The 24960-nt window shown below is 40.8% G+C and overlaps 1 protein-coding gene across 2 annotated transcripts in view; it reads left to right on the top strand.

The window, feature by feature from the left end:
* The first annotated feature begins 582 nt into the window (after positions 1-582).
* INO80D (INO80 complex subunit D) overlaps positions 583-24960 on the top strand; it is a 44466-nt gene continuing 20088 nt past the window's right edge. Inside the window, exons 1-6 of one of the 2 annotated variants that reach the window (XM_030018073.2) lie at positions 583-1027; positions 2396-2465; positions 10344-10439; positions 10546-10792; positions 16437-17185; positions 20319-20427. In XM_030018073.2, coding sequence (XP_029873933.1) covers positions 10575-10792; positions 16437-17185; positions 20319-20427 — 1076 coding nt within the window. In that variant the 5' untranslated portion in view covers positions 583-1027; positions 2396-2465; positions 10344-10439; positions 10546-10574. Of the gene's footprint in view, positions 1028-1909; positions 2466-10343; positions 10440-10545; positions 10793-16436; positions 17186-20318; positions 20428-24960 lie in introns of those variants that run through there. The other variant, XM_030018074.2, reaches the window with a different exon arrangement.

Genomic DNA, 24960 nt, shown 5'->3' on the forward strand with positions numbered 1-24960 from the left:
CTAAATTTATGACAGATTAGCAGAATTTCTCAGATACATATCACAGGTTCCACTCACTTGCATTAAATCCCCCATAGCTTCTCTATATGGCCTACTCTAGGAAAAAAAAAAAAATAATAAAAAAATAGCTGTTTTTTCCTACCAGTACATTCAGTTTTATTTACAATGCCTTGAGAGAAAGACGTAATGGTACAGTTACACCAAACTAGCCCACATCAATCTCAGCTGTTCTACTGAGAGTACAAGTACCAAAAAAATAAGTGACACTAACTTTCACAGTTACACATTAATTTTAGAACTACCACACAACGACAAAAAAGTTATCAACTTCATAAATTACAGGAGAAAACCACGAATTTTTAATTTTTAAAGAAAAACGAAGTTACTAAAAATATATTTTTTACCGTACCTCCTTTTAATTTTTTTTTCCAGAAAGCTGATCTTAACAGGTTATAAAGAAAATTATTTCTTCAGCCACATGCCTTTGTATTTTATCTTTATTTAAAATAAAAAGTCACATAAATGATAAAAAATTTGGTTTTGGCCATGTGGCTCCCTCCCCCAAATTGACACTTTATAAAAACCTTCTGTACTTTTTTTCCCCCTCCCTCTCTCCCTCTCTACTACCTCCAAGATGGTAGGAAAGTTGTTGTTTTGGAGGGCAGAGGAGCCGCTCTCTGATGTTATGTCCTCTCAGTGCCTGTAGTGGTGCTGTAGGAGGCTGCTGGCTCTCTTCTTGAGCAGCCCCAGCAGCCCTGCCTTCTTTGCTGGAGAATATATTCAGGGATTCCCCTTAATAATCACCTACCCTCTGAGCACTTTGTAGTTTTAAAATAATAAAGAGCCCCCAAAGCTTCCTCCCCACAAAAAGCAGGATCTTCTCAGAGCCAGGGGGGCAGCAGCTCCTCAGCACAGAGCCCGAGCCCATTCCCAGTCCCTCTGCTGGGGAGGAAACTCTGATCTGTCAGCCCAACAGAGGGAAAGGGGGGAGAGGAGAGAGAGGAGAAAAAAAAAAGCAGCTGGAAAGGTAAGCCAGGCCCGGCCTGCATCCCCGGGCTCGCGTAGCGCGGCAGGCGGTGCGAAGGGTGCAGGGCGGGCGGGGAGGCGGGCTACGCGAGGCCGCGGATCGGCCGGGGCGGTGTAGGCCGCAGCAGGGGGTGAGGGGAGCCGGGGGGGGTTTTGAGGCTTTCGGGCGCCGAGAGGAACGCCGAAGGGGGGGGTGAGACGGTCGCCGGAGCCCAGCGGGAGGGTCGGGGCGCGGCGCCGCGGCGCCTTTGCCCGGGAGGTGAAGGGCGGCGGGGGAGAACGGGGGCGGGGGGGGGCGCTAGGCCTCAGCGCGGCGCGGCGCGGCCCGGCAGCTCCGCTCCCCGCCCCGCCGGGCCCCCCGTGCCGGGCCCCGGGCCCAAAGCGGGCTGAACCCCGCTGCCGCCGGAGCTTGGCGGCTGGGGGGAGGCGGCGGGGGTGCCTCGGCCGGGGCGCTTCCCCGCACCCCCCCCAGCCCCGCGCGGAGCAGCGGGACGGGGGGGGCCGCGGGACGGGGGGGGCTGGGGGCGGCATTAATTTGCCGAAATGACTTTTAATGAGCGGCGGGGGCGGGGGGGGGGGGGGGGGGGAATGCCCCCAGCCCGGTCCGGGGCCGCGGAGGCGGTGCCGGTCCCGCGGGGCGTGCGGGGCCGCGCCGGCCGCGGCCTGGAAAGTTTCGCGGCGTTTTTAGGGTGCTTCCCCCCCCCTCGCTGCCGCCGCCGCCTGCCCCGCGTCCGCGGGGACGGGGCCGTCGGGGCGAGGGGCGCCCCGGGACGCGGCCGCGGCCCCCCCGCCCGTCCCTTCCCCCCCCCCCCCCCCCGCCGGAGTCCCCTCTCGACCGGGCCGGCGGCGGGCTGATTCGCCTCACAACTTTTTTTTTTTTGGGGGGGGGGGGGGCGGCTTTGGGGGTGTGTGGAGGCTGTCAGAGTGCCCCCCCCCCCCCCCCCCCCCGTAAGGCGCCGGCACACGGGGGCCCCGGCCCGGCCCCCGAAGGTGGGAGTGAGGGTCCGGAGCGGGGGGCTGCCTTGGCCTCGCCTTCGCGCCCCGCCACGTGCTGGGGCCGGCAGCCACCTCGGCCCCGCCGGGGCCAGCGCCTGGGCCGGGGTCCCTCGGCCACCCCCACCGCCCCAGGGCCGGCTGGCGTCGGCGGGACGGGGGCTGCAGCCCGCTGGCCCCGCGGCCGGGGGAAGGGATTGCCTCAGCGGCCCCTACGCAGCAAGGGCCGTGCCTGGGCTTGGGCCCTGGTCCCTCTCGTGTCCCCCGCTGGGGGAGCCTAGCTGTGCCCACGGGTCGGGGTCCGGCTGGGGTGGGGGGGTCCCTGTGAGGTGCCGCTGCACCCCAGGCCTGAAAACGAAAGGATCCTTTTTTGCAGGGAAAAGAACGTCTGGTAGTTGTGAAGTGAGCCCACTGGAAAACCCACCAACGTGCTTCACCCCGCACAGGTGAAATAGCTCTCTGGTTTCTCTCTAATGTGGGAGGCGTCTAGTTTTGATCGAACGTTCCTTAGTATGTCTTTTAGCTCAAAATGCTAATGGCTTTGTACAGGTAACCTCAAATGAATTTTGGAAACGACAGTAGCGCTTACCTTAAAGCCTTATATTCTACTATCTGATTAAAATACGTAGATCTATAGTTAGTTCTAACTTTGTTACTTAACAACATACGATTTATTTTAAGGCTGTTCTCAATTTTTGAGGATTGGTAGACTTAAAAAGAAAACTGGCAAATTTAGGGCAACACATCATTCCCCTGTAGTTGAGTGCCCTCTCCTATGGGCACCCCTGTACTGGCAGTGTTGCACGCTAAGGCTGTACCCACCAGGTACCGCTGCTGACTGCTGCACTGGAGCGCTCGTGTTTTTTTATGAAGCTGTCACTTATAACCTGGTAACATTTTTGCAGCCATCTTCAGCCTCTTATGTGATTTGTTTGTAATATATATGTACATCAGACAAGTTTTATTAATTGTAAAGCTAAATTATTTACAGAAAGCAACCTGAAATTTACTTAGTGGGAGTTATTTTGATGTTTCAATATTTTTATGGTGAGTGAATGAATTTGTATGTAGGGCCTGGTCCTACAGAGTTGCATGTACAGTGTTCTCACAGTACGGTAAATCCTCAGGAGGTACAAATTTATTGTAATACCATATTGAACTTTGATAGCTTATACCTGCTAAAAGGCTGCTCTGTGAGGAGCTCTGCTGTTTTATTTTATTGAGTATTCCTACTGAAGCAAGAACGATATTCCTGTGTTGTGTGAAAATAAGCTTGTTTGTCTTTGCGGTATTGGGACTAAAAATAAGACTAAGGCATTTTGTTTAACCGCATATGCAAGTGCAGGTTATCTGTTACTGGAATAAATAAAAGGCTTGGACTTACAGCCTTTTTTTTTTTTTTTTTTTTTTTTGCTTAAAGTACAGATGCAAGATATGCTGTGGTATGTTTAGTATCTGCTTTCTCTCAGGATCATGGTTTTGATATTTTGAGATAATGTTTTAAAGTGCATTTCTGCGACGTTGTGATGGCCTAAATGTTCCATTTATTGTTGCATCTGAAGGCCGCCTTTCTGCAGCCCTGCTCGCCCTGGCAAAACCTGGGCCTGTTTATAGCCACATTGAAATAAGTGGGCTTCTGTGCAAGCATGAGAATATGCCTGTGAGGATGTGATTGCAGGACTGGGGCCTGAGACCTTCTGCTCAAATAGAGAAATCCTTGTTCAAAAGACTTCCAAAGATACGGAGCCCATCTTGAACCTTAGGTCAGGAATAGCCATGTTTAGGAAATTATTTTATTGAAATCTACAGGAGTGTGCACTTAGCGACAGTTATGAATCTTCCTACTTAACATCTTTTCTCTCTAGAAGTCCTTTGAAGTTTCTGAAATTCCAAGAGTCTTAAATGTTTGGGTTTTTTTAGGCTTTGGGCTGTCTTTGTCATGTTTTCTTTAAGGCACTATTTATCAGATGAGTGAATCAGCTGAAATTAAAATTCCTGCTTAAGTTCATTTTGTGTGGGAAAACAAAAAGTAGAACCTGTTCAGTTTTGGAACAAAAAGAGTTGTTTTCCCTCCTCTTAGTTATGTTTTCTGCTGTTGACTGAAACTTTTTACAAGTCTTCTAAGTTCTTTAGCCATTATTATTATTAGGAATAATACATAAATTTAATTCTATATTTATTGCATTATATTCTGAAGCATAATCTATATTACCAGTATTGCCTAAAATATACTGCTGCTTTTCTGTTAATGTATCGGACATCCTTATGCAATATAAACTGCCTTTTTGCAGAGTTGAAGTAATAAGCTTTCTAAAAAGGCAGAATGAGGACAACGTTGCTGCTTCTGTCTTCCTAGGTAGATTTTAACATATGAAAAAAAGTAGTCCAAAATATGATTCCAGGTGGTAACTCAAAATGTCTAGTAAGATCTTAACATGTTAAGTGCCTTGATCTGTCAGGGTACTTGCATGTGTGTGCGGTACCTTGACTTGTGCGGGGCTCTTCTTGAGTAAGGATTGTACTCTAGTTAATAAAAGTGTTCCCTACAGGAACTCTCGTAGTTGACTTTGGTTGCTTCCCAGTGTTTTCTGTCTCAATTTGGATGCTTTTACTAACAAAAAGACTCTTGTTCCCAGAATTATAGCAGGCTTGGTTTGGTAGCTGAGTGTAGTAGAGAATTGAGCTGTTAAATGACCAGAACTAAACCAAAGTTATGGTTAGATCACAGAACGGGGACAGAAGTTACAACTTTGTGGTGTTGATGTTGACCACAATTAGATGTGGTGCAGCTTCTCTTGATAGAACAGAGCACTTCACAGAAGAGGTACTAGTTGCCTGAAGTCTTAATATGTAATAGAAAAAAGGAATGTTTTTGCTTTCTCTCTAATAATATAGTTTTTACTAATACTGACTGAAAGGTTTTACTGTAAGGTAGCTTTAAATGTGTGTCTTTTTGCAATGATTTTTATTGTCTCTGTTCATCTCTGAGTGGATGAAATTCCACGTTGCCCAAACATCTTAAAATCTATGTATTTACTGTTAGACTCAGCAAAAGGGTCAGACAGTGGCAAAGGAGGGAATTGTTCTTTCTTGGTCAAGTCGAGGAATCAACAAAACTACTAGTTATGCTATGTGTGTTTGTGGAAAAGCTGAGGTTCTTGGAGATCCATGTTCCATTTCTGACCCCACGCTGATGGTTTTGGAAGCATATATAGATGATTGTACCTTGTCTGTGAGATATCATGAACACACTGAGCAATTTAACATAAAGTCTGCGCTGGTATTAGCAAATGCAAAACAACACAGTTAAGACCTCTTTAATCGTGGCTTTTGTTTGGATGCAATGTGTGAAGCTCTGAGCTCAGTCCTCTTAATTATACATCTTTTAACCACTGATATATAATTGCCTTGCAATTTACAATACATTTGGGGATTCCATTGCCTAAAAGGGTCTTATGTACGTTGAATGTCAAGTTCTGAGCATATGTTTAAGAATGTATCCAACCCACATAATTTAAAATATTCTAATATTTTCAGCACGGTGTTTTCTCAAAATTACCAATTAAGTTTTGGGGCTATAATGCTTTGGGCTTTCTAATAGTGAGTAGGCCATTAACTTCTCTGTAGACTACAGATGATGTCAGGTACCAAATTTCTGTATGACATAATGCTGATACTCAGTATGGTCTAGCAAAGATTGCCTCCCCAAGTTCGCTGCTGCACTGTTTCCCAGCCTCTCTGAAGGACTCTCTAACTCTTTTGGGAGAGGGCACGTGGAGTGCAGAGCTACGGCTTTGTTGTTTTGGAGCTGATGTGCGCTGCAAGGGAACTGATTATGCCTGCTTGCCAGTACTAAAAGCAGTTGGGAGCTGGCTTCTTCCTATGCCTGACAGCAGGTACTGGCAGTTGCGCAGGTATGTGCCTGTGTGTATTTAAGTCTTTCATTTCTCTTTTTACAGTCACTTTGCAAACCACCTTCTGTTGTCTTATGGACCACCAGTGGCTGCACTCAGCAGGACAAGTAGCTCTGCTTTAAGTGGTGATGTCCCAGAGTGTGGCTTTGCTCTGCGTCCTGCCTGTCCTGGCTATAAAACCTTGCTGTGAAGCCAAGTTTGTTGTTCTTCACATGTCCAGATAGGGCTTTCGCCAGAGGGAGGAGATTTTCTTCCAGTCAACTGCTCAGGAATAAAAAATTGGAGAAGGGAAGAAATGAATGTGTTATCAAATTACAAATGTTAGTGATAACCTCATAAGAATGCAAGAAGTACCCTGCTGGGTCAGATCAGGGGTCGATCCAACCTAGTGTTCTGTCTTGGGCAGTAGGAGTAAGTGATGCTATTTAGGAAAAGCCTGAAAGCCCAGCCACTTTTTAGTGTTTTCTTCTCTTACTCCTCCACTATCCCTGTTTGTTACATGAGGCATGCTAGCAGGTACATCATTTATGTCCCCACTGTCTATGAACTTTTCTATTGTCTTTTTGAAGCTGATGATACTGTCTGCTTCCATAGTCTCTTTGACAGCAAGTTCCAGCAGTTTGCTACCTGTGAGTAGTAAAAATGAAGAAGTACTACTTAAATATGTTTTGAGTCAAACTCTTACTAGCTTCATCAAGTACCCCTAGCTTTAATATTGTGTGATATGGTATATGACTGTTCTATATTCACCTTATCCCCTAGCATGATTTTTTTAAACCTCAGTAATGTCTTACATCATTTGGCAATGGCACATATTTTTGGATTCTCCTCTGTTCTTTGCCCCGTTGCTTCTGACTAGCTCAAAATCTTTTATTTAGAAGCAGTTGTTTAAGGAAAATCTAGGTTCCTCAAGAAGCAGTCTCTGGTTCATGGGTTGTGGCTAAAGCTAGTCTGAGCATATGCAAGCATAAATTATGCTTCTGTTGAACCTTTCTACAGCTTCAACGTAGAGTATAAATGCAAAACCCAAAACAGCTTCCAGAAAGTTTTGTACCCTGATATTTTTGCAGTGAAGTACAGCTGCTTAAGCATTTGATTTTTCCAGGGGAAGTCCATGTTTCCGTCATCTCTTACTGAATCCTGTGGGACAAAAATAATTTCTCCCCCACCCACTATTTAGCTAACTGTAGTTTCAGTTCTCTTCAGTTAAGCTACATGTGCCTATTCCATGCTTGTGCTACTTTTTATGTAGCAGCAAAAAGCTCTGGTAAGAACTCCTGTATATTTTGTTCAAAATAAAATACTGCATCAGATTAAATCAAAATCAATAGATTTAAAAGTCTTCATTATTTTCATGTCTCTCTCTCCATATATATATCTGGTATGCTATGGAAGTAAAAAAAAAAAAAAACAACCCTCTTTTTAGATTAAGTACAACTTCAGTCTCTGATCTTGGCAGTATATCCACATAGTGCCACTGTCTTTCAGGGAGTCTGTGTAGGAATCTACCAATAAAGATATAATTGCAAGTTTGAGAGAGCTGCTGTAGGGTTGGTTTTTTTTTTTTATAACATTGGCTGCTAGGTATATTAGCTTTCTCTTTGTTCGTTGCACTGTAGTTGCACTAATTGATTCCTATCAGGATTTTTAACATGGTTATATTTGCACGAGCTTCTCTTAGTGTATATATAGATCCAAAAATTCATGTTCAAGCTCATTGGTTTCCGTAAGGGTTATTGTCAGTATTTTTCCTTAAATGTTTCATATGGCATTGTACTTGTGTCCTGTATCTTTCAGACAAGTGAGAAGTAAAGTACTATGCCTGCCTTGACACGGTCAAGTTAAATGCAAAAATAAGACTTAATTATGAGTTAAATCCAAAAATAAGACTGGGGGCACAAGAATAAATCCAGGATTATAGTGGCTGGGAACTGTGGAACAATTTCTTTACAGAAGCTTAACAGAGGCACACCAGATATGTATTTCTCACTGTTTACTTTGGAACCATTCTGAGGAACTCTTTTTCTTTGGTGTGTTGCTTGATAACCTTCAGAAAAGAAATGTTGCTGGGTTGTGCAAATGAGAAGGTCATTGATCCATCAAAAACTCTGCAAAGCATGATAGTAGTAGCTTAGAAGAAGGTGGTAAGTAAAACAGAAAGAAATAGAGAGCAGCATGTGAGTCACCCCAACTGCAAGATGCACTTGTTCTTTCAAGTTTTTCATCCTGTCCAGTATGCCACCAAATACAAACTGTGGTTAACTGTTGAGAGAAGCAATCTCCAGAGGAAAAGGCTTTCTGTCAGCTTCTTTGTGTGTATGAGATGCAATTAGTTAAGACTCATTTGAGTCTTTGCTGCCATAGTAATGGAGGAGGCTGTCTCTCAAACATATGGGACCCAAACTCAGATCACAACTCCCATATTGGGCATGTCACCATGGGATTTATGTTTTTCTTTCATGCTTTTGCTGGATAATACTGAAGTGTATGTCAGTATCTGCCTTAGCAGAGGTGTCTGAAAGGTTTATTTGGTTCTCAGCATACTAAAGAAGAGATAGTTCTCTCTTCCCATTCTGTGTTTTTGAAGGGCACAGCCAACAATGAACTTTTTTGTTCTTAAGACTGATACATTGTGAAGGTTCATACTCCAACGATTAGTTTCAAATATATATATATGTATGTAGTATGTGCTCTGTACTTTCATGTGTTTCCATGCATTGAGAGAAGTTGGGAAAGGTGATTGGAACTGGATTAGATGTCCGTGCTTGTGTTGTGGCTGTCAGGTGTAAACAAAGTACGAGGCCCCTGCCCCTGGGGGTGTGTGCTTGCATGCGTGCATGGAAGGGGAACTATGTGTATAAAGAGGAAATACAAAATTATCCTTAATATTGTCAAATGATTAATGAGGTCACTTGTGCTAGTTATGTTTTGTAGCATGTGTCTCCATTCTGTATGCTGTGTATGCTGCACATGTGCATATACAACTGTTTCATGAATTTTAAGTGTTTAAATTTTTAGTAGTCTTCTGTGCTTCTGCTTCTACAGCTAGATATATGCTAAAGAAAGGCCTGGTTTATGCAGTTTACTGTTAGAGGTGTGATAGGGTGTTTTGTTTTGCCCTAGTGACTTAAAGTTTCTTTTCTAAATCCCCCAGTGCCATAGTGCTTGTCATTTTTCTCAAGGTGCTTTTACACAGCAGGAGGTGAAGGCTTGTACCTTCACAAGAGGAAAATGCATCTTTCCTGCAAAGTCTATGTAGGCTCCCTCCTTGCAATCATGTTCTTGCCTTTTCGGGCCTTGGGAACAAGTTCATTGAGGTGGTAATCTGTACATTTGTCACATGCCTCTAATTTATTACATATATCCTGAATATCACCTCTGTGTACATTCCTCTGCTTGGCATATAACACGTATGAAACTGAACTGAGTACTGAATATACCATGTTCAAAAGAGTTTATTTCAGTGTTTCAGGATAGCCTTTCTGAAGAAAAGCTGCCTTTTGCAGGCTAAGCTGAGTGTAGCAGAGTAGCTGCAGAATATGTGTACTGTTAATTTTATTTGAAGCTACTTGGGGTGGGGTTTGTTTGTTTGTTTATTTTTTGTTTGGTTGGGGCATTTTTGTTTGTTTGTTTTTTTTTTAAGGTGATTGCCAAAGACTCCCTGGTGTTGGGAAATGAAGAAGTACCTTATGATTGCATGGATTTGCACTGTAGGAGTCTATTTTAGCGGGGAAAAAAACCCAGCCTCTTGCTGAAATGACATTTCAGCCCTCCTGGCATCAATGGGAGTACTGCCTCTGATATTATTAATGCCCACATTTACCTAAAATAAGTACAGTAAGGTAGGAAAAGCTCTGAAGAACCATGATGACCTCAGGAGGGACTGCATATTGATGCTTGCAGAAGCTGTGAGCAACTGCAAGATCTGAAGACTGCTTGTCAGGTGTGGTAAAGAAAGCTTTTTTTTTAAAAAATAACCACTTTCTTGCACTGCCTGATGGAATTAAAATTTTGCAGAGCAAGGATAGTCACCAACGTTTTTGTAAGCAAAGATACTTGAAGTAAAACCTCTGCAATCAAATAGGTTAATCATCATTCAACTTGGTTCCTGAAAGCAGGTGATCTAATCTGATGCTTAACCTTTTTCAACTTGTAGCACCTAATGACTTTCTGGTAGATGAGTGGAATTTTGTTTAAGTGCAGTGGCAGTAGAATTTTTTTTCCCCCAATAATTTCCTTTCATGGTTTCCAAAGATCTGTGACTACTGATTGAAAACTATTGTGCTAGTGGATTTGGCTTATTGGATGCTAGCTGAACCACAGGTTTAGTGGCTACATCTGGCCACTTTACTTATTAAGCAGTAATAATACCTATTTTATTCTGACTGACCTTTTTGATATTTTCCTTAGACAATCTGCTTCATCTTGATTCATCATCATTCCAGGATAGTGGTGTCCTTGGGGCTCTCTCTTAAGATTGATATGGTACAGAAGATTTAAAATCAGGTATTGTTTTGGGTCCCTCTTTCCTGCTGAAATGAAACACATAGTCTAGAACTGAATGCATTTTTTTTTCCTTATGTGATTTGTCTTAATATTTTGGTTCTTTCAGCTGATGTTCACAAGGAATAGAGTCACGTGATGTATGAAGGCAAACACATACACTTCTCTGAGGTTGACAATAAGCCCTTGTGCTCATATAGCCCCAAACTGTGCAAGCAGAGGCGACTTAACGGCTACGCCTTCTGTATCAGACACGTTCTGGAGGACAAGACTGCCCCCTTCAAGCAATGTGAATATGTGGCCAAGTATAACAGCCAACGCTGCACCAACCCCATCCCCAAATCTGAGGACCGTAGGTGAGTTGTGGTTACCCATCTGCAAAGAGGGAAGCGGCTGGAACATAGGCGTGAGTTTTCTTTTAAGGTGCTGCTTGGTTTCAGGATGAGGGACGAACTGGCCTGAGTCGATTGAATTCCAGGATGTTCCTTTGAGGGTTTTGTTTTAAGACCAGTAAACTTTTATTTTATTTTCTGTGGGAGTCAAGTACTTAGAAAGGGGGCAGTAACTACTCCCAAGGAAGTTTTTGGGAGAGTCCATTGCTTTTCTCAAATTCACTATAAACTGTGGATCAAACCTGCTATACAATACCTGCTGTTCTAATGAATTTGCTTTGTCACTCACAATACATGCTCTCAAAAAGGCCTGCTTGTTTGGCCAGCTGTGCCAAAAGCACACTTCCATCTGCTTTTTCAGGACAAATGGTTGAAAATGCATACCTTCTGGCCATAGGGAGCAGTGACACATAGGGACGAATCCAGAATTACAATTCAATGTTTGTGATTTGGTACTGATCTGTAGAGTTGTATTACTGGAATAAAATAAATATTACTTGATAACAGATGAGCCAGCTGGGAAAGTGCTGTCCACTCCCTTTCTTCTTTGCTTCCCCCCTTCCTCTCCCCCTCCCTGCCCAAATGAAGATGCCCAAGGTGCCCAGGTATTCAATGACTTGCAAGAGATAGTACTTGAGGTTGCTGGAGAGCTGGGAATTCAAACCAGATTTCCTGAATCACAGCCCATACTGTAACCACAAGAACATTCTTCCTTGCTCTTTAAGACTGCCTGAACACCAGTCTCATTGGTGTTGCTTGGGCTGAGATAGCAGAATTTGTCTAATCTTGGCTGCCAGGTATATATGACTTTAATTTTTCAGAGTCGTTGCAGGTTTTGCCAGTAACATAGTATTTAATTAATGTGTGTGTGTTAACTATCTGAGGCTTGTTCTGTTAGAAACTATTTTTTTAACCTAAAATATAAACAAAATGTGCCAAAAAAGAATGAAACCACTATTCACTGACCTTTCACATTATTAGCTGCCATTCACTAACCTTTTGCATTATTAGCAGTGTTCCCACTGTGCCCTACATATAACTTCCTTCTCAGCTCACAGCTCCCTCTCTTGTCTGAAACAACAGTTGGACTGTGCTCTAAATTAACTTGCACTTCACCTGCCATTTCAGTTGAGGAGACTGATGAAGTGAGAAAAAAACATGAATGTTTGTCAAAAGCTGTAGGGCAAATGCTCAAATGGCACAAGATGAATAACTTTAAGCTGTAATTTGACAGTCGGTGACTGTTTCTTTGCTACTGTACAGTTGAGGCTCTTTGGAAGTAAGCTTGCAGAAATGATCATGGAAATTGTTAGCGCAAATGGTATGCTGTAATTTCAGATGCAAGTGCTGACTGAGCCGGAGTTGCTGTTTACTGGAGTCATACTTAAAAACAATAGAAATAATAGTACTTAATGCCACTTTTTTAGGTCTCATATGTTTCCATGGAATTTGAGATTTTTCTTTACACCTTGAATTGAGTTCACACTTTGTTCTTTTTTATTTTTCTCAAGTTAAAGTGAAGTGTGGTCATGACATCTGGTGTATGTTATATTAGAATAATTCAGTTGCATGTCGAGTGTCACATTACAGTACTTGAAGAGGACAGCAGGTGTCTGAAGGAGAAAATAAACTTTTAATTTCAAATGAGAGGATGTGATAGTTTGAAAGAATATTTTAAAAGACTGCTTCTCAGGGCAGAGTTTAATTTTAACAATAAAATTTAATGAATGCTAGTGATAAGACTGTGCCTGCTCTAAACTTTTTTTTTTTTGGCAGGCAAACCTGTATCTGTTTCTTAGGAGACTTTTTTCACACTCCGTTCGAAATAAAGATGTTTGCTACGTTTGAGTTCTTCACTCGTAGCTTTTAATTTTCTGTGTACAAAATTACTGTCAGATGGTCATTTTGTCACAGTTTTAGACATGTAACTGTACAAGATCAGAAGCAGACTTTATGATGCTCTGACAGCTATCTTTTTATATACTTTTAAAGATTATAAAAATAAAATGTCTTAACAGGATGCATGCATTGTATGCCAAAACCTTCATAGTCTGTCCACAGATAATTAAAAAAAATGATTACTTGACCCCAGACAAATGAAATGCTACCAGCCACAAAGATGTTTAATATGCTGCCATATTATTAGATTTCTTATTAACCATTAACATTCTACAAATTAAATCTATTAATAGTGCATGACTTCATTGCCTTATTTGAAGTCTAGTTTCTCTGTTCACTATCTTGTTTTTTTAAAGAATATATACGGGATGATACAGACATGGGTTCTGGATCTGTATTTCCTCTGAATAAATGTCTCCTAATCCTTTCTTATCCGAATGCATACAGAGATAATGAAGTTCAACTTAATTTTTAAGTATAGGGTTATTACAATTTAGCAGGGTTAAACACCATTTTATCTCTAATTCTCCTCTTTCAAAAGAATCTTTAAATATTTTGTTAATATGCAAGATGCTCTCTAGTTTACTTGGATCTTCCTTTAAGTGACAGAACTCGATGCCAGTCTGGGACGTACTGGGAAGCAGAATGCAGTTATAGGTGGAAAACCTCACTGTCTGGATTCGTGCCCTCTCAGTGATGTGGGAAACTGTCCAGCTGAAGCCTTTAGAGCCCGTCACCTTATGTGTGCTTCATGTTACCATAGGTTTAATGGATATCAACCACCACTCTTACCGTATGTGCTGGCTGCACTCGACCTCACCTGCACAGAATAAGTGCCTTTGGCACTGAGAAAGGAAGGGGGGAAAAACTATATTAGATACTTGATGTGATACTGTCTGCTGAACAGAACTCACAGGCAGGTTATAGAAGTGACAAACTGAGCCACTAAGACAGGCACATAGATTTGGCTCTTATAGAACCAGCTTGATCCTAAAGGGTTGCATGCTCAGAGCCATGTGAAAAGAACTGTGCTACTTGCAGGTGCTATTCCAGTCTTCCCAGTGATCTGTCTTCCATGGAGCATGAACTGCTAATGCCTTCCCTGGCATTACATCTGATCCAAAGAGTTTATTGCCTTAACTCAGCTGGTTATAGACTGGTTCCAGCAGAGTCGGTTAATGTCTGCACCAGGCTCTGCAGCACCGCATAAAGTCAGAGCCAGTTTGGGCCAGGGCCAACTAAAAAGCCATCCTGGAACCTGAAGGATGGGGAAGTGGATTTGGAGTGTGTGCCTGCCTGGCTCCGCGTGGGACTAACTAGAGCCTGACAAGGCCAAGATTGAGTTGGTGCTGATAAATTATGCCTAGCCAAAACTGCCTGCGTGTAGTCCTCTCTACCCAGAGAAGACTTAAGTGCTCTTCCCAGTTTCTTCTTGTTCCTTTTAGTCCAAAGTGTATCGGCCTCCGTTATGCTGGAAGACCGAGTTGATAGAGCCAAGTCAATGTGTACTGGAGTCTGCAAGTGCATGTGATCGGTATTTTCATTATGTTGTAGCCTGGCATCTGTGGGTTTGTGTCCAGAGGGTGATGCCTGCATAAGATGCAGTTGGCTTTCAGTGATACTGTATGGTCAGAGCCAAAGCTTTATACTCTGCCATATAAAAATGATTCTGTTAGAGTTAAATGAACAAGCAAACCCCTTAATAGCCTAAAACTCAGAGAATGTTAGCAAGCTTATTACCTTTTTGTAGGTTTATTCACCTTTTCTGTTTTTTTGCTTTGTCTTTGTTTTTCACGATGAAAACAGACTAGCCAGTTTTACCTCCTCACATCAGCACAAGCACAAGGTGGCAATCTGAACAATATAAGGGAAGCATTCACATTGAGTAAAACTGTCATTTTATTCAAATAAGGGGGACAAAAATTCCCTTGTGTTTGTTTTGTCTGTTTATTTTTTTTTCTTCTGTTATACTAAAAGTGCTGTTGTAACTGATCTCAGTCTTGTTATAAACAAAATATTTAAAAAGTGCTTAGTTTTAATTATGGGAATAGTGCTCTTGACTTTAAGGGAAGCTTTACTGAGCCCTAATTATATAATTTTATTTTTAGAAGTACATCTCTCAGTATGAATTTACAGTATTCCAGTGTGTTCTAACAAGGACTCCACACGTTGCTGGTTTTCAGCTTGCCTCATCTAGATTTATTGCTTACAACTTAATGTAATAATGAAATTATTTAGACAATAATAAGTAGCAGTACTTTTCAGCCTTTTCTGATTTGTGAATCCTTATGGGTGTGGATCCCTTGGGAAACTACACATATGGAGATCATTAAGGAGCATATATGAATTTGCTTTTTCTTTTTTACCTTTTATGGACCCTTTAGAAGCAGTTCACACATTGCTTTTTTAGGGGTGGGTCAACAAGTTGAAAGTCACTAAACTGAAGTGTTAAATCTTTTGGGGGGTTTGGTTTGGGCTTTTCTGCTATTTTTTCTCCGTGAAGACCAGGAATAATTTAATCTATTTGTTCAACAAAACTTACTTTTCTCAGATTCATACTGATCAGATTTTAAAGAATACCTTCATTGGTATTTCCTTATCTTGTCCATAAATACCTTGATGTAGACATCACTCTTGCCTCATATCTTTGTTTTCATCTATAAGCTGCAGGTTATAGATGGGATCCTGCAAGGGCAAAAGTCTGATTGCAGGAGGGCCGGCCTGTGTAAAACAGGAAAAGGATCAGATCATGGTTCCTACATTCCTATCACCTGCTTGTTTTAATCAGACAAAAATTGTTTACTTCTGAGTATGTTATCTGTGGCCATAAATTGTAATTCTTCTCCTTTTACTTTTCATGACAAACTTTCAAAGACTTTTTTCCTTTTTTTTTTTTCTTTTAATAACATGACTTTAAAAGCCTTTTTTTATATTAGAAGAGCTTAAAATCCATGTTTGTGGATTGTATGTTTACATATTCCTGGCATTGTGTAAACATTTTGTAGCAGCAGAGAATTTCTTTTAAGCTAGATTTTTGTTTGAAGAACATTCAGCTAATCCTCTGGCTGCAAAATTGATCATGTTAAACTACTGAAACAGAATTTAAATATTTATGCTACTTGTTCATTAAGTGCAAATAGCGACCCTTCTCACCAGGTATCTGTAGTGAGATTGTCCATACAAGAAACTGGTCCCTACTCCAGTGGAATTCATAATAATAACTGTGTGTGCTGATGAAAATGTTAACTACTTCCAGTGAAAGAACAGTCAAATGAAAGGAAGTAGTCTTCAGTGTACTTTTTCTTGGGAGCTTTTGAAATGATCAGAGTTGATGGCTTGAGTTCTTACTGTTCTATGTATCAGACAGTCCATTTGTTTTGTTCGCTTTGTTTTGTGAATATGTACCATATTAGAGAGTATATATTTTGAATGGTTGTGTGTTAATCTCCTATGAATAATGAATTAAGACTTTAATATCTTAAGATTGCAAATTGTCACTTGTATAAGTTTTTGTTTCCTGTTACAGGTTGGGAACACCACAGTTATCTGTTGTATTAGAAGCAGTTGTGTACACTTATAAAATGTCTTGTGTTTTGATTTATATTTGCATGAGATCAGTGTGGGGGGGTTTCCCTTTAGTGATGTCTGTTTTCCTCAGATTTTACTTAGAGGAGTTGAGTTAATAACTGACTGCTTTTACTTTTCAAAGGTACTGCAACAGCCACCTGCAGGTACTTGGCTTTATACCGAAAAAGGAGAGGAAGAAAAAGAATGATCCCATAGAGGAGGTAAAGGTCAGGCATCAGATGGATGCTATGGCCTTCAGCCTGACAGTGCCCAGCCTGGCCTTGAAGATGCCCAATGGGCTGGATGGGATGTCCCTCTCCCCTCCAGGGGCTAGGCTTCCTCTCCACTACCTGGAGGCAGAATTAGAAGACCCCTTTGCTTTCAACGAGGAGGATGATGACCTAAGGAAAGGGGCAACAGTGAGGAAAAAGTTGCAGAGCAAGTTGGCTCAAAACCGGCAGCGCCAGAGAGAGACAGAGATTTTAAAAGTTCGCCAAGAGCACTTTAGCCCCCTTCCTGCACCTTTGCAGCAGCAGCCTCTGCAGCAGCAGCACTCCCATCTGCCACCTTCATCAGCTTCGTTAAAGCCGACAGGGCTACCGCAGGGCATAGTCTGCAAGTCACCTCAACCTCCGAACACCAGCCTACCAATGCAGGGAGTGGCACCCACCACACACACTATAGCACAAGCCCGGCAGTTGTCTAACAAGAGACCTCTGCCTCTCCTGCCACCCGCTAGGGCTCCTGTCACGGACCCTCCAAGGACTGATCGGGTCCTCATGAAAGCCACAGCCTTCTCTCCGCACTCATCATGCATGAGCCGGCTACAGAGACTGGTGAAACTGTGCACTCGAAAACAGCAGCTGGACACTGATCTGTTTCCACATTTAGGTGGGTAGATAATAGATGCACTGCTGCCTTATTTTCTAACCTGAAACCAAAAGACAAAAAGGGAATGTCTTCCTAGTCCTGTCCTGCATTCATGTGTGGTCCTTACAAAATAACCCTGAACTAGGTAATCTCTTGGTGTTTTCTTTAGCCCTGTTCTCTATGAAGGGAATGCCTGGACCCATCACATATGGTTTATGGCATTTTGGTTGTTTGTTCTTCTTAAATGTTCTGTTAAGCATTTGAGAAATCAAACTGAAGTGTAGAAAACATTGCTTGGATGATACAGATGTTGTACAGAAGGCTTGCAACTCGAGTAGTAAAAGTGGCGCTAGCTGTACCTACATGAGTGGACAAGGTTAGGTTGAATGTTAGATATGTGACAAGTGCATGTTACAAAATGAGTGCAAGTAAAAGTTTGGAGATTTGGCTCATCGTTCTCTGCAGATCCAAATTTCCAGTTGACTTGACTGGGAAAATTGGAGCGTAAGATAATTTTTCTTGACTGGGCCTATTTGTGTACAGAATGTGGATGAACAAAAGCAAAAGACTGCTGTAGGAGGGCAGTGCTGTTACAGAAGGTAATTGGAAGTGGAGTCTTGTCCACATAGCAGCGCAAGAATAGTCTCCTCCTTACTTATTATCTAGAAACCATAATAATCAATTGCTGCTTGTGAAAATGTAAGTAAATATAACCAACTTGCTGCTATGGTAGTAGTGCTCTATAAAGCTTTAAAAAGGCAGCTGACCTTGTGGCTTATTTGTCTGATTGTGAATATGGACCTAGGTACACCTAGCTGTTCTTGTTATCTCCCTCACCCTCCAAAGTTACCTTACTTTTCTGCTTAGTTTTAGACTGTACTTTCCTAAGAAATAAAATACTGACAGGGAAAAGGGAGTCAGTGTGTGATATTAGAGCAGGAATGCCTTTTATGATGTTTAAAAAAAAAAAAAGATTTCAAATAAATCTGGACGTTCTTCATATAACATCTTATTTAATTGCAAACATCTGTAATTTTTGCTATTTCAATTAACCTTTTTTTAATTTGCTGTTAAGATCTGCCCTTTGGCACTCATGGGATAGCTTGACTATTTGTTCAGAAGATAATTAGCATCCCATAGTATGTCTCCGAAGGACATTATTCATCAGAAAATTGCTTTGATGGTCCTATATATAATGCAGGTCTTTTGTGGAACGGCAGCTCCAGAGGCACTTCTGAGTGTCACAGACCCCAATAGCTTAGAAAGTGACCTGCGTTTTGAAAGACTGTAGAAAGATCACTTTCTGTGTTTAATGTTTTACATTCTCAAGTGGTGAAGAGAATACATTTTCCTAAAAAAAGAGGCATAGTAAAAAAACTGATTAGACCCATAAATGTACAGTAATGCAGATTGCATAACTATGTGTGTGCAATTAGAACATTTTGCATTTGGCAAAGTAATGGAATTCACATATTAATTATGTGAGAGTGGAAGATATATTTGTTATTTTTTCCTAATATGCCTTAATATTAAAAACCAGTTATGCTGGTTCAGAGAATTTCAGGATTTCTTTTTTATGATAGAGTAGCACTAGAGATGACTGCACAGAATCTTTAAAAAGTTGCAGCCAGTTTTATGTGTACCCACATCAGAGCCATATAATTGGATATTAATGTAACTGCAGTCTTCAGTGTGAGTATAGCGGAGTCTGGATTAGATTTTATTCCTTCATTTCTGCAGTGCCCCTTAGAAGCAAAACAACGCAACCTCTGATTTTATTTTTAAACTTTGGGTAAATAATTTGTTACATGGTATCAACTGTGGACATCTTTATCCAACAATTAAGTTGTTTTTTCATTCCTTTGTGGAAGGGGCAAGAGTAAAAAACATTTAAGTTGAAAGTATAATTCTGGCATTTTATCAAGTGTCTTAAGATACCTTAATTTAGTTCAAATGTGTATCTTAAAAATAGGAACAAAGAATAGAATTTTCAGGATTCTGAAGTTCCTGAAAAATAGGGTTTCTGATATTTCTGGTTTATGTTAAAGTGTTGCTTCTAAATGATGAAGGCACTCCTGATGATTGTATTCCAAGTGTGTGTGTGTGTCTAACTCTGAAAGGAGGTGACCAAGTACTGATGGATTTCCCAAATTCAAAGCATCTGACTTCTTCAGAATCATCTCAGATATAGTCGTTTAGTTGATTTTTTGGCAAAAATAAAGTGCTCTTTAATTCTATCCCAACTGCTGCTCCATGTTCAAGGAGCACACAAGAAAGTGAAAAAACAATGCTGGCTTGTAAATGCAGCTATGGGATTTTATCCCACCTGCTGCAAGGAATTGGCAAGAATTCCACTGGATGTGGGAGAGAGAAAAGGTAAAACTGCAAAAGATGAAGCTCCAGCTAAAATGTTCCACCTGAGAACTTACTGGACGCTGTTTCTGGCTGTCGTGTTCAATGATTGTGTTTAGCTTGACCAACTGAGGCTGCTGGTGCATACAATAAGTTGATCCTACTGTATCATCATTAAGCAAAAGCATGCTGCTTAGTAAAAGTGCAGGAGTATTTGCATCTCTTCCTTTAGCTCTCTTTTCACGCTAATGTAGACATTTGGCGGGCAATTATAGAGACTGAGCAGAGGAACATCCTGTGTAGCTGTGCATTTCTCTGTCCATGCTGCTCTGTCTTATGGTTTTCCTATTCTCCCTGTGTTTTGGCAGAGAGCAGGGGTCGGAATATAAACGGAAATGAAAGTGGCCTATTTAGATCATACAGTCTTAAAAATTACCAGGCAGTCAGTTCTTTGTAGCAGGGACTTCTCTCTTACCTCATTTCTGAAGATTCCATGTGCTTGGTATGAAAGCTGTAATGTTTTTCTGTAAGAAAGCTGGTGATTTTTCTCCCACTGCTTATGGATAAAGAAGCCGATAAGGATTTTAAAAGGAAAACTCAAATTTGACAAAAATCAGTGCGTGCTATAATAGAGCTGTTACTGTAACTTTTCCTGTGTAATTGAGAATATTATATGATTTAATCAAACATAATTATGCTTGCGACTATACTACACATTCATCTTTTGTGCCATAGGTTGCTCAGAGACTGACATGAGGTGTATACACTTTTCATCTAGCTTTCATGTTTTCAATTCCCATAGGGCTGGATTGGTCTGAAGACAGTGGAGAAGAGTTGGAGGATTCAGAGCAAACCTCCCCTTACCAGGTTGCGTGGTCTATCCGAGAAACCCTTGGCTATGAGAGACATGAGTGAGTATGATTCTTTAGTATTCATGCTGGCCTTGATGGAATAAATTGTGTAAATATGAGCTTAACTTCAAGTGGAGTCAGTGGAACCTAAGCGCTTGTTCGAGTGCTTTGCTGAAACAAAGGATTGTTTGAATACATTTGTTTGTAAGAGCTATGAAACAGCTTGTCGCCTTCTGTCCTAGTTTCTACCTAACTTAGTGGCCTGGTTTTGGCTGGGATAGAGTTAATTTTCTTCCTAGTAGCTGGTACAGTGTCTTTTGGATTTAGTGGGAGAATAATCTTGATAACTAAAACATCAGTGTGTTGTTGCTAAGTAGCGCTTGTCCTAAGTTGAGGATTTTTCAGTTCCCCGTGCTCTGCCAGCAAGCAGGTGTGCGAGAAGCTGGGAGGGAGCATGGCCAGGACAGCTGACCCCAACTAGCCAAAGGGATACTCCATACCATAGAAGGTCATGCTTAGTATGTAAGTATATAAGCAGAACAGGTATTAGCTGCTGGTACAGAAAGGCTTATGGTGTTCTCCATATACTGCTAGGTCATGAATCTGAACTTACAGCAGGATATGATAATATATGTCTATTAATGTAAATTTTAAGGTGCAAAGTTAAAGCAAAGCATCCCAAGCATAGTATTGTAACGAAACTGAAGCATGTTGATAGCGAAATTGGGGTCTCAATAATATTTTATTGTAGTTTCTATAACGTGATTCTCTTTCACTGTGCAGCTGGACTTTCTGATACAGCTCTCTCCCATTTGTTTAATTTTTAAACCACCATTAGAGTAATGATGTTAATGAAAGGTTATTTTGTTGTTACATGGAAATTCTGAAACTTACCAGAACTTCTTACCGTGTCTAAAGATTGTCCACAAGGTGAACAACAAAGCTGTATCTCTGTCATCAGGACAGACACCAGGATACTAAATACTGAGAGCCTTCAGTGTATCAGAGCTTATTAGCAGTGTGTAGACTTACCTTTTTTAAAAGAAAGGGTTTTTTCTGTTACAAATGACCATTGTTTTTTAGGGCATCAGCAGTCAGAGAGACACACATTACATCACAAACATTAGTTTTAACTTAAAAGGCAATTTTTAAATAAACTGTTTTGGGAAAACATGAACAGACTTTCAGACTTTTAAATCATACATAATTTTCAAAGCAGATATATCTATTAAATAACTTCCATTACACTCTTCTGTCTTTGACATTTGATCTGGTTCTTCCATAGATTCCTATTTTTTTGTCAGCTTTTGAAGGTCATCTTTGTGTGTTTTGTCTTCTATTTGTCTTAACTTCCTTTGGATTCTTCCTACTCTTTTCACATACTGAGAGAAAATAATACCTTGTCTTGACATTTTCTGTTCCATTCTAGCATTTTATGCACTTCAATTAAACACTGTCTTAAATTTATCTATCATGATTAGTTTTGTATGGTACTGGCTGCTTTTGTACTTCCATCAGCCTGCCCAGTGTTAGCTCTTCAACATCTTTTCTAATTTTGTTTATGGATAAACATTGATACATTCACTTGATGTCAGCCTTCTAAAACTTTAATTCCTATTCTGTAAGCTTCTGTAGAGGTTTTTATTGCCTGAAATGTTTCACTTCGACACTTTTGCAATGTGGTCTGTCTGCTGCTGAAGATGAATTAGTTCAGACTATTTCTTGGGTGATCTGATTTGTGAAAATGACTCTGTCTTGCTAATCTGGCGGTGCAGACCGGTGGCTCCTAACTTAGCCAATGACTTGTTATGGCTCTGAATTTTGGAGGCTAATTTTACCAGAAAACTAATGGAGATTGTTTCCCAAAACCTTTAGATTCTGAAATTACATACCTAAACTTATGGGAATTTACTTACTGCTTTTCATAGTAAAATTAAAGCTATTTTTTCTCTGCTCATTTGTGTCTGATCTTTCGATCCCTGTGTGAAAGGGATGACTCTCCACCAGCAAACTCCATTCTGTCCTTTTCCATTTGTCTCTGTGGAAGACAGTGGGAGGGATGCTTCTCAGAACAGATGCGTAAGAGAAAGCGAACAGTTAATTTCTGCATTACTGGGCAGCTTGTTCTCAGCATTTCTGGTTGTATGATTGTGGGGGGAATCCTCTAACTTTCTGTTGAACTTTCTGTGTGATACTCTAGCTGCTCTTAAACTCTCAAAAATTGACCAGATTGGTTTAAAATTAATGTCTTAACAGTAATACATTTTTGAGCTCACTTGCCTTCTGGCCTTTTAATCTGTAAAATTCATATTGTTGCGATCATCTGTGGAAACACAGGCCAAATGTCTGCTTTTATTATTCTGTCCTTTAATTTTGGAAAATCGGGTTCCTGTGGTCGCAGGATTCCAGGATGCAGCGCTTCGAGGCAGGCACAGAAGTTTGAGTTCAAATAGTAGCGCAGAAGTTGGCACCAGGCGCAGTGCAGGCAGGGCGGCTGGCAGGGAAGGCTGCTGGGGTGGGAGGAATTGCTCACGGGAGCAGCAATTCGGGGGGAAAGCAGGGGCTGTTCCCTGCTGCAGATTAGTGAAGCTTCCCCCCAGTTGATTCGATTACTGGGTCTTGTAGCTTAGAAAGTACTGGAAAACAAATGACTTTAAAACAAAGTAGTTTTTCACTTCCTATGCTGAAATACAGATAAAGTGAGCATTTCAAGTAGTGAGTTTGAGAAGGGAGTGTGAGGATTGGAGTCCCTCCTCATACCAGCTCACTCAAAGGAGCAAATATCAACACTGTATTGTCAAAGCTGGATTTAATAACTCCCAATAACGAGAAGAACTAAGAGGAAGAGGGGAAGGTTCTTCAAATCCCTCCTTACAGAGGATTTTGAAGTACAGTTGCTGTGGTGTCTCAGAGTAGAGAGCATGTTCTCCTGGTTCCCTGATGGTGCCTGACTGCTCGCGCTACCCTTTTGCTTTTCCTTTCTGTTGCTTCGTGCTGCCTTTGTTTTCTTCATGAACACTCAGCAATAATTCCCCTGATGTTTACACATGACAGTCTTGAAAGGGAAGGGTTGGGAAGAAGCATTTTGGATTATCAAATGGTTTGCGTGCTCTTTCAGAAATCTTTTAAAACATGAAATGCTACACATTAAGTTGAACTTCAGAAGTTATATATGCAGCTTAAGGGAATAAACTAAATAGAAGTTGTTAAACTTATTTATGAAATGACAACAATAAAAGTACCTTTTGCTTTCAGTCCTTGCCTAGCAAAAAAAAAAAAGGAGGTGTTATTGTGATATTTTTAGGTTTCTTTGAACATATAAATATGCTTTGGTTAATCTTACTGGCCGGGAAACAAAATTCTGAATAAGCTTTCAGAAAATGTTTGCCTCAAAATAAGCCCTTGTCCATTGCAGGCATGATTTCTTTCTACATCTTGTATATATGTCTTCATCTACTTTTTTAAAATGATCTCATAAACTGCAGTTCAAAATATTTTAACATAAGATGACTTTTTTCTGTCTATTTCAATGGCAGGGAAGTAAAAAGTGTCAAATATAAAGACATTTGCATGAAAAAACACTCTTTCCACCCAGAAGAAACACTTTTTTTCCTCTAAGGAATATTCTTGTCTTTTCTTAAAGTTAATTTGTAACCATAATTAAAATTAAATCAGTATGTCTGCAACTTTGTTAAAAAATCTTGGCCCAGATCTAAGACCTTGAACCTACCTACATCTAAGTGATCCCATCCCTGTATTCGTGTTTTCTATTAGTACATTGGAAAAATGAAAATCTATATTAAATAGCACACAATTAAATTTTTCTAAACAGGTTGTTTTTCCCAGTAGGCATTCTTTCCTAAGAGATCTTAAAAGTGTTTTTTCTTTTCGTTTTCAATATGAAAATATTTTAAACATTACATATGTTAAATATTTTTAATAGGTTGTGTTTGCTGCTAAGCACTTAATTGCAGAGGTTAATTACTTGTAATTTATGCTTCCAGAAAATAATCTGTAATCTGTTGTAACAAGCAAAATACATAGTATGGTTGACTTTACATAAAACTTTATAAAAATGTGCATTTGAGTCAAGGCAGTGTTCGTTCCTGCAGAGTTTTTGTGGGCAGCCTTAGTGGAGATGGATGCAGTCTCTTAAATTTGGCCTGCATGTAAATGGAATAAGAGTTTCCAGAAAGGAAAGTAGGTCTTAGTCATATTGCTTTTCAGGGACAGCTATTCTGCCTGTGTTTCTGGATCTTTCTTACTTTATTTAGTAAATATCATGGCTGGTATTTTGCATCTTTTCTATCATCAGCTAGTTGTTGGTCTGCTTTGCTGTGCACAGGTTTGGATGTCAGCTCATTCAATCTCACTGGCCAAGCTCTGCAGCCTGAACCTTGGGAGCTTTTGATTTGCTTCATTTGTTTAGACGAGTTTTCTTCCCCCTGCCCTTTTTTTGTTTTACAGATAGGAAAGTTAGGAAAAAGTTTCTCTGTTCTATAAGGAAAAACTTAAAGGAAAAACTGAGCAAAGTCTGCTTTGCTTAGATTCAGCGTGTGGTCTTTGTTGCTCCGTGAACAAAAAAATAATTCT

The sequence above is a fragment of the Aquila chrysaetos genome, chromosome 6 (assembly GCF_900496995.4).
Source record: "Aquila chrysaetos chrysaetos chromosome 6, bAquChr1.4, whole genome shotgun sequence".
NCBI classification, from domain to species: Eukaryota; Metazoa; Chordata; class Aves; order Accipitriformes; family Accipitridae; genus Aquila; species Aquila chrysaetos.